At 46.7% G+C, this 9629-nt stretch overlaps 2 protein-coding genes across 4 annotated transcripts in view; both read right to left on the bottom strand.

Moving 5' to 3' along the window:
- Positions 1 to 567: 567 nt before the first annotated feature.
- On the bottom strand, positions 568 to 4299 carry Ciart (circadian associated repressor of transcription). Of its 2 annotated transcripts, XM_028789789.1 has the most exons (6): positions 4203 to 4299; positions 3240 to 3641; positions 3023 to 3098; positions 2658 to 2736; positions 2433 to 2544; positions 568 to 1206 (listed from the first exon to the last, which is right to left on the bottom strand). In XM_028789789.1, the coding sequence occupies exons 2-6, from the start codon at positions 3582 to 3584 to the stop codon at positions 691 to 693; spliced, it is 1128 nt and encodes a 375-aa protein (XP_028645622.1). In that variant the 5' UTR covers positions 3585 to 3641; positions 4203 to 4299; the 3' UTR covers positions 568 to 690. The 2 variants fall into 2 exon arrangements, with proteins under 2 accessions (XP_028645622.1, XP_028645623.1); XM_028789790.1 differs by lacking the exon at positions 4203 to 4299 and having other exon boundaries at positions 672 to 1206; positions 3240 to 3668.
- Positions 4300 to 5959: 1660 nt separating this feature from the next.
- CUNH1orf54 (chromosome unknown C1orf54 homolog) overlaps positions 5960 to 9629 on the bottom strand; it is a 7671-nt gene continuing 4001 nt past the window's right edge. Inside the window, exons 5-6 of one of the 2 annotated variants that reach the window (XM_028789780.1) lie at positions 6813 to 6914; positions 5960 to 6049 (exon numbers count right to left, since the gene is read on the bottom strand). In XM_028789780.1, coding sequence (XP_028645613.1) covers positions 6816 to 6914 — 99 coding nt within the window. In that variant the 3' untranslated portion in view covers positions 5960 to 6049; positions 6813 to 6815. The remainder of the gene's footprint in view (positions 6050 to 6812; positions 6915 to 9629) is intronic. The other variant, XM_028789781.1, reaches the window with a different exon arrangement.

Here is a 9629-nt window from a genome sequence, read left to right as displayed (position 1 = left end):
GGAATACGCCTTAGAAGGGCGGAGATCCATTCATGGGCTTCAGTCAATAACACCTGAGTAGCTTTTCCCAGCCTAGTATCATACATTTAGCACTCACAGCTGTTTGTAGGGACATGGCCCAGAGTCTGAGTCCTCCTACCCTGATCTCAACAACTCTAGGGCACTATGCCCTCTTCAGAACTGGCCCCTGATGACGGGGCTTTCCCTCTTCTGGAGGCAGTAGCAGGTTACATTCGCCTTTACCCTCGAGCAGCAACGGCTCCCTCCCATCAGAGCAGAAGCAGCTGCTTGTCTGGCCAGTGGGAGATCCCACAGGGAGACTCGAAGAGAAAGGTACTAGTTTCTCAGTGTGAACAGACAAAAACCCAAAACACCAGCTCTGAACCTGTGTCCAAAGGGTGCGTGCGCCCTCACAGGTTTTGTATGATCCCAACCCAACTCTACCTTGCAGAGCTCATGTTCACAAACACATCTGTCCTATCTTCTTTTCAGAAGCTGAGTGAGATTTATGGTACACCAGGCTCAAAGTTTTCAATTTACAACAGTCAGAAAAGTGTTTAAGTAAAAAAAAAAATGCCTTTAATCAGAAAGGATTTATTTTTCCTCACCACAAATACATTAAAAGTAAAAAAAAAGTACATAAACATATATTCATACAAACTGGGACTCGGGACAGTTGAAAAGCCTGAGTTAGAGCTGAGGATCAGGAGTAAGTGGAGGACGGCTAAGCATCTGTGGCGCTGGGTGTCCTTTAGTCATCTCTCTGTCTGTGGTAGGTAGGACAGATGGACAAAGGATGCAACTCCAGTCTGATGGCAGTGTTACTGGCAAACTGTGGCAGCGAGGCTCCTCTCCAGACAGTTTCTTCAGATCACCGGGGATGACAGGAGACAGTGTAGTTGGTGGGATCGGAGTGCCTGGGGCAGAATGGGTGAAGGGCTGTCCTCCTTTCTGGAGGACAAGGATGACACCAATGCTGGCTCCAGTGCCCATGGGACTGTGGCCAGAGGTGGAGCCTTGGGAACTGAGGGGAGGGTTACAAATTGGAGTGTTATGAATCCAGGTGAGGTTCATAGCCGGCCATCCTGTGAGATGCCAAGGCTGCTTTGGTTTCAAAACTAAATGTCCCAGCTGTGTTTGGCCCATCTTCTCTATGAGAGGTGCAGGAGAAGAAGCACCCGAATCACTGTGGTGGCTGGGAAAGTGCTAGAGAACGGGGAAAAGGGAAAACAAGAGTTAAAAAGCTTACAGATGAGCGCCACTCATGCTCAGACCTCTGCTTTCCCTGAGGACTCATTGTGCAGTGTAAACAAACGTCGTTTTGTGCAACAGGTGTGTTCTTGCCAGGTGATGATGAAGTAAAAAATTTTAGCAATCAAGTAATGCTTCCGTCTATGGAACACGAAGTTGGAGGAGGTTCTGTGTAACAGACTGTATCAGGCCACTAGAGACAGACAGATGAAGAGAGCCCTATGGCTCTCACTAGAGACAGACAGATGAAGAGAGCCCTATGGCTCTCACTAGAGACAGACAGATGAAGAGAGCCCTATGGCTCTCACTAGAGATAGACAAGATGAAGAGAGCCCTATGGCTCTCACTAGAGACAGACAGATGAAGAGAGCCCTATGGCTCTCACTAGAGACAAACAGATGAAGAGAGCCCTATGGCTCTCATTATTTATACAACGATTCCTGTGCAACCTTTTAAAATCAAACCCAGGGCCTACTATGTGGCAAGAAAACAGTCTCATAAACCACACCGCCAGCCAGAGAAATTGAAATGACATTTAATTTCTGTGTTGAAAGTTCTCATTTTCCATGTTTAGTTCTTTATGAGGCATGGTCCTGTTAATTTTTCAGTCATTTTCACATCACTAGAAACTATTGTTGATTTAGCTGTGCATGATGGCACACACCTTTAACCTGAGCACTCAGGAGGCTGAGGCAGAAGGATCTCTGTTCAAGGCTAGGCTGGTCTTCAGAGCGAGTTGCAGGTCAGCCACTACACAGGGAAACACTGTTTTCAAACAAACAAACAAGAAAAGAAAGGAAGGGAGAGAGGGAGGGAGGGAGGGAGGGAGGGAGGGAGACCTACTATGTAAGGTTTGGTTAAAGTTAAGTTGACAGAAGTCAAAAGATGGAGCGGGGAAAGGTTTGGGGGAGAGGGCAAGAAGAAGGGGTCTGTAGAGAAAAATGGAGGCATCTTCCCGTGTGAGTCATCTGGCCAGATTAAAAGCCTCTGTGTCTGCGCAGAAAGCAGATGAGCTTCCACAGGAAGGCAGGGGAAAAATTATAGTAATGCATAACGTTAGGCAGGCATGCCCTTCCCTGGGAGGGGAACAAGGACAGAAGGAAACTGGAAGGGGAACATTCTCCAGACACAGTCCACCCTTGGTTCTTCTCCCATCTCTTCCTTGGTTTTTAGGCTCGTACCTTGCTTATCTGATGCCTGCTGCCTCCTGAGGATGACTTCTGGGCAGCTATATTAGGAAACCAAGTCTTTAACATCCCTTCCACTTGCAGCAAGGTTCCTAGATAACGCTCTCTGTGACAAATGGATATTTAAAAGTCAACTATGAAAAAAAGAAATAGGGAGAATTGTACAGGCCTCTCTCAGTAAGATACCAAGGAGAGGAGGAAGGAAAGAGGGAGACTTACCCCATCTGAGGCTTCTGTAAGACACCCACTATACGCTGGATCCGGTCCATGGCCACACTCTGTTGGAAGCTACTTAATCCTAGGGTGAAAGAGGGAGGGTGATTTGAGGGTGTGAGATGTAGCCCAGTGGCAGAGCTTGTCTGTGAACACAAAGCTCTAGGTTCAGTCCAATGTGGGAGAAGCAGTAGAGCTGGGGACTGAGGTAGATGTAAAGCAGAGACAGAGACAGGTGTGCTTCAAGTGAACTCACATGAAGAAATTAAGTTACAGATGCAAACAGGAAATAGCCACATCTCAAAGAGAAATGGAAGATTTCACTCAGAGAAGGGGGCTACCCCCAGAAATGTAATTGATCAGGTTATTACCTCTGTCAAAGCGACCCATTTTTAGTCCATTCAGTAGGTCTGTGAGAGGCCGTATGAACCCTTGGAGTTCTTTACACTGTAGAAAAACAGCACAAGACTATGAGACCAGCAGTGGTTTTTCTGCTGTAATCTATCTGGCAGCCAATACCATCATCTTAAGGTCCTTATCAACCAATTAGGAGTTTGACATTATACTACCTTCTCTGCTTTCTGTTACCTTTTGAGCAAAGAGCAGGTCTCCCTCTGTAGTACATCCCTGCATGTTTAGACTTGTCTCCAATTCACCGTCTCTTGATCTTTTGACTTCAGATCCTTGCTGTTCCAGATGAGATGCTGTATGTTGGTTACTAGAAATCCTGGGTCGATGTCTGCAGCGGATAGGGCCTGGACTGGGCCTGGAACCTCCTCTCTGACCCACAGTGTCTGGCCTAAGCTCACGGGTATCCTTGCCCTCTCTCTCATTATCAGAAGGGAAGCTAAAGTCACTGTTCACAGGGGACGTGGAAAATGACGGGGAGAGAGAGGAGGAGGAATAAGAAGAAATGCTAGATGGAGAATCCATAGATCCAGGAGCAGAGTGGGCTTGAAGAGCAGCTCCTGTAGTACCAAAGATCAGAACCTGCAATTGAAAAGCAGAGCGAGGGAGTCTGAAATCAGAGTCGAAGGATTAGGAAAGGGACTGGGATACTGGGGCATTCTAAACAGAGTAACACGGTTTTTTGCTTTGTTTTGTTTTTCCGTTCTCAACAGAAACAAGAAAAAAAAAAACTTGCTCTTCCACCCGCATTCAAAATCTAGACCGTTAGCTCACGCAGAGCTCTTGACCCCACACAGCCTTTCTTCCCTTGGGTTCAGAGTGAATAACCGACTTTACACCTTCCCCTCAGCCTGCATTTCTGGGCTGTTCCCGGCCAGACCTCATAGGGAGGGAGCTTATCGACCTAAAAACGGCATCCGCTAGAGGCTGCTCTGCGCACCAGAACCCACCTCGGGTCCCTAGAGTACCGCCCCCGTAGACACCCGGCTCCATAGCTTTCGCATCCCTCACCCTCAGGTGCACTGCGCCCGGCAGTTTATGGTCGCGCCTGCCAGGTGATGCAATACCTCCCAACACTCCGATCTGCGGTCTGACAAGCCCACCCCCTCCGGGTCGTCTTCAGGAGAGCGCCTGAGTGCTTACCTGGGTCTATCGGCTCAGTCCCAGTCGGTATCCAGCTCCTTCACCGTCTGTGCCGGTCTAGCCGACCCACCTCCGCCTCACTCTGTGGGTCCCGCCCCTTCCCCCTCCCAGACACGTGCGGCTCTGCACGTGCCTCCCCCTGCGTACACAGACCTTGTGCTCTCATTGGATAGCTTGCCGGCAACACGTGACGCTACATACAGACACTCACAGCCCATTTGCTGCGGCACGCGGGGGCTCGGCCAATAGAGAGGCAGCCAAGTGGTGATTGGCTGGAGGGGAAGCAGCCCGTGCTCCGCCCGTACATGCGGCTCCTCGGGTGATAGAAAGGAGGATGGAAAAAAGTGAAAATGAAGGAAGGGGCGGAAAAGGGTGGAGCTCATAGCCTTAAATAGGACGGCACTGCGCGGGAGACACGCCGGCTGGAGTGCGCAGAGCCGGGCTTAGCGACGGAGGTGGCGCCTCGGGCCGTGGGCCCTGCTGAGCGCCTCCGCGCACGGGCGTTGCACGTGGGAGCCGTCAGCAACTCGTGTCCGCAACGTGTGTGACAACGGACGTGTGACGCCGGGCATCCGTTCCCTTGTCGGCGGCTCGCCCTCGTGACTCCCCACTCTTTCATCCTCCCCTCCTCGCCACCAAGTTGGGTGCCTCCTGCCCTGCTGGGCGAGGAGGGTGGGGACTGCGGCCAGAACACGGCGTCCTCTCCCCGGCTCCCGCCGCGCAGCTTCTCCAGCCGGTTCTTACATAACTTGCCACGCACGTTACCAGCCTGGATGCTAGCCCGCCAAGACTCTAGAGGTCATAGCCGAACTTGTCCCTGACTTTTCTGCCCCGGGTCCTTCGGACCCTTCACTCAGAATTCTCTGATTCTCAGTACAGGGAACAGAGTAGGGAAGATCTTTGATCCTCAAGGTTATGGCTTTATCTGGCTTCAGTTTATTTGTTCCCTTGAGAAGACTGGAAAAACGTTGAGGAAGGGAAAGAGCAAGTCCAGAGTTTAGAGTAGGACACTGTAGACTGAAGTCAGCAGAGGAATCGCAAGGGGGCACTCTAGTTCTGATTAGGGTCGAGAGAACAGATTTTTTTTTTCTTTTTTTTTTAACACGCACAGTCTTATTAAAAGAAAAAGTTGGACAGGGATATAAGTCGTGGTTTGGAAAACGTGTGGTTATTTTAAATATGCTCTAATGTTTTTTTAACTTATATTTAACAATGTGATTATTTTAGTAAAAGGAAAAAGATTTCCAAATTAAACCTCAGCACTGTTTCCCCAAAAACAATTTCAAGAAAATATCAAGCAAAATATAAGTAATCTAGGTGTGATGGTTCATGCCTTCTGTAATCCTAGAGGTTGAATGCAAGGAGATCAGGTCAAGACCAACCTGAGCCACATGGGAACTTCAGAAAAAGAAAAGAAACAAAAAAACAGAGTTAGAATTACAGGCTTAGAATGAACCTGTTATCTGTGAATATTCTCTTTTCTACCCCAAACTCTATATTTATTTATAGGATATAATTCATTCTAATTAAATGATATCTAATTCCTTTCCTTTTTCTTTTTCTTTTTTAATTTCAAGACAGGTTTTCTCTGTAGCTCTGGCTGCCCGCCCTGGAACTCACTTTTGTAGACCAAGCTGGCTCTCGAACTCAGAGATCTGCTTGCTTCTGCTTCCCTGGCTTGTAATTCTTTCTAATGTGCCCTTCATGCCCCTGAGTCTTAGTGTACATATCAGTATTGACTTCAGAACACACTCCCATTAAGAAGTAGGCAAAACTAATTTTTTATTTTTCATACAAATTCTTGCCAAAGAATTCTAGTCCGAAGAGTCATAGCAGCCTTCTCTCACCTGGGGAAGGGGGGATAAAAACAGGGTCAGGATGGCTGGCTCAGTGTTTAAGAGAACATATTACTTTCACAGGGGACCTAAGTTCCGGTCCCAGCACTCATGTCAGGTGGTTCACAGACCCCTGTAACTCCCCTTCCAGGAACTCTGGTGCTTCTAGCCTGAGCACTCATTCTCATATGAACACACACACACACACACACACACACACACACACACATACTTAAAAATAATAAATTGGAAAAACAAGGAAGCCAAGGAAGTCTCTTTGCTCCCATCTCTATGCAAATGCTACAGACTTCATGTTCTAAGCTGGATTCTCTGTCCTATTTGTTAAGATGTGCCCCTTCATGCCTCCTTCCTCCTCCTGCTGAACTTTGCCTCTTGGCTCTACTGGACTGGAAGACACACCTATTTTGACCTCTGGCACCTGCTATAACTTCAAACCTGGCCAGAATGGAACCAGCTGATTTTCCAGGCTTATTGGGAGTTTGGAAAAGGCTTCTCCATTCAGCCTGCTTCTCTCCTAGGAGGTCTTGAAAGTCTTCCCAGATCCGAATTAAAAAAAAAAAAAAGTCATCCCAAAAGTCTTTGCTTCAACATCTTTAAAATTTTTCGAGATCAGATAATTAGATACTTCTAAAGGTGATCCTGCTCCCCTCTTTAATTGTATGAGAACTGATGTCCAGGTTGGAAATCCAAGCCAAAGATAACTGACAAGAATTACTTTACAGCACCCCACCAAGGCCAGCGGCTGACCTCTTACCTTCTACATAAAATGCACCCATCCTTGAAGGAGGGTCCATAACAGAAGACAGGACACAGGATTCTGGAGAGTGGACATGGCATCATTCTGATCAGGACTCTGCTAAAACACCCCCCACAGACACAAATAGGTCATTGTCACCCTTCTAGCAATTCCCATTCCCTCTCCAGGAAGGCAGTCACGTCTTTACAATAACCCCTTTCTTCTTTACCTCTTTTCTCAAAGGAGATCCCACCTGCCTCTCTCTCACAATAAGAATTCTTCCTACTTGGGAGGCCACAACCCTCAATAACATTGAATTTTTTTACCCTTCGTGTTCATGACTTTGTACTAGTCACTGTCCTAGTTGCTTTTTGGGGGTGGGAGGATATAAATGAGACTTAGTTCCTGGGCTTCCCATCTATAGAGAACCTACCACACATTTACAAACATGTGTAGGATGTTTACTGCCAGGCTTCTGCTTGCCAGTCTTACTGGATCCTCCATTTGTGTTCAACTGCATGTATGTTGCTCTTTGGCTCTTTTGCCTTTATAAAGTATAAAGTCATATGCCCTTTTTGTTTTTGCTTTGTTTTGAAACAGGGTTTCTCTGCAACAGCCCTGGCCATCCTGGAACTTGCTCTGTAGACCAGGCTGGGCTGAAACACAGAGATCCTCCTGCCTCTGCCTTCCTAGTGCTGGGATCAAAGCCGAGTGTACCACTTCACGGGGCCTTCCTTACTCTTGAGATGTTTTTTATTTCGGAGATCAACTGCCTCTGCCTTTGGAGTCGTGGACGCCTCACCGAGCTTACACTCCGTACTCACTTATTCCACAAATTTAACTTTCTCTTAACAACTCAAACTACATTCTTGGGGGCATCCACACCTCCTTCTCTTTGGACTCTCAGTAACTTTTGATTGATTATATTAACCTTTCTCTTCTAGTCCCTATAACTCAAATTTGGCTTTCTGCCTGCCTCTTCCATTTCCTTGGGTGATTTCTCTGCCTCCGCTGACTTAGTCATTGACCTTTCTGCTTTCACAATGTGACTTTGCCCTTAGGTCTCTCCTCCTGATCTAGTTCAGCTGCCTTCAGAACACATACACAGGACTGTCCAATTTATCACCTTCCCCTAGACCACTCTAGGCTCCAACAGTTACCATTTTGGTCAAACATTTTCCCAAATATGTTTATTAGATTGTATTTCTTGTATTTCTGTTTCTTGTGTGTGTGTGTGTGTGTGTGTACACACACGCATGCATGAACACATGTATAGAGGTCAGAGGATAACTTGGAGGAATGGGTCCTAGGGATTGAACCCTGATTGTCTTGCTAGCAGACATCTTTCCCATGTGAGCCATCTCATTGGTCCTCTCCAAACATGATGATAGGTTATTTTAACTCTCCTTGTTTATCACTGAAGATAACTTTATTTTTCTCTTCTCAGTTTGCACCAGCACTCCCTTGTCCAGTCCTTTAGCAAGTGTTCCTGAGACAGTATACACAGTTCCATTCTGCACCTTCCATTTAGTCAGAAGAAGAGTTTCCTAAATGTTGACGTCATTGTCTTCACCCTGCTGGAGGACTTACTAGGCCTCTTATTGCTTACAAGCCCAAAGTCCAGCCTGACATTTCAGACTATCTGTAGGCTTATCCCTAACTTGATGTATACAATATTAGTATGCAAATATGAAAGGCCTTGTGTAATTTATTTTACGTTTACTCATTTAGGTGGGAGGGCATAGGATGTTACAAGTGTGGAGGTCAAAGGATAACTCTTGGAATCTCATCTATCCTTCTACCAATCAGGTCTCAGGGATCTAACATGGACCAGATCCTAAGACTTGTCAGCAAGCACCTTTACTTGAGCAGCCATCTTACTGCTCAAAAAAGTTTTCTAATATGAGGCCTGTGTAGCTTGGCTGTCCTAGAATTTGCTGTGTAGACCAGTCTGGCCTTGAACTCACAGACATTTACCTACCACTGCCTCTAGAGGCATTTGCCACTATGACCAGCCATTTTTTTTTTTTTTTTTAAATAAGGCCTTGCTATGCATTTCTGGTTGGTCCTGCTTCCATCCCACATCCCCACAGGTGGCCTATTCAGTTTTTTTTCTCCTCCTCATCCTCTCCTGTAAGGAAGCCTCCTGTTCCCCAAACCCACATGGTGAAAACATAATTCTCGAATTACCTATGCAGGCCCTTGCACATTTTTTTTTTTTATGATTTATACTGTTCCCCTCTGTAGACTCTCCTGTCACACCCTAGACACCAAAATTAGCTATTTGTTCTGGGGCTCTTCCTTGAACAACTTTCACTCTTACCTTAACGGTATCGATTCTAAGTTCACTTCTCCTTACAGAACACCAAACAAACAAAAGCTTCGTTAGTCTCAAGTTATATCTAAAGCAAAATCTGGATTGGTAAAACAACTCAGCAGGTAAACACTCAGGGTCGACAAACTGAGTTCCTAAAGTTGTCCTCTGGCCTCAACACATGCACACAGACACACACATACACACACAGACACAGTTGGGAAGCTGGAGCCTCAATTGGAGAATTGTCTCTGTCGTTGTGGGAATGTCTTTGGGAGAATGTTCTCAATGATTGATGTGGGCTTACCAAGCCCACTGTGGGCAAGTGGTATAAAAAGGCAAGCGGAAGGCCGGGCGGTGGTGGCGCACGCCTTTAATCCCAGCACTTGGGAGGCAGAGGCAGGCGAATTTCTGAGTTCGAAGCCAGCCTGGTCTACAGAGTGAGCTCCAGGACAGCCCGGGCTATACAGAGAAACCCTGTCTCGAAAAACCAAAAAAAAAAAAAAAAAAAAAAAAAGCAA

This window comes from Grammomys surdaster, unplaced genomic scaffold, assembly GCF_004785775.1.
Source record: "Grammomys surdaster isolate TR1022 unplaced genomic scaffold, NIH_TR_1.0 125849, whole genome shotgun sequence".
Classification (NCBI taxonomy): Eukaryota; Metazoa; Chordata; class Mammalia; order Rodentia; family Muridae; genus Grammomys; species Grammomys surdaster.
The sequence above is the reverse complement of the archived record's forward strand: the minus strand, read 5'-3'. Positions and strand labels throughout refer to the sequence as shown.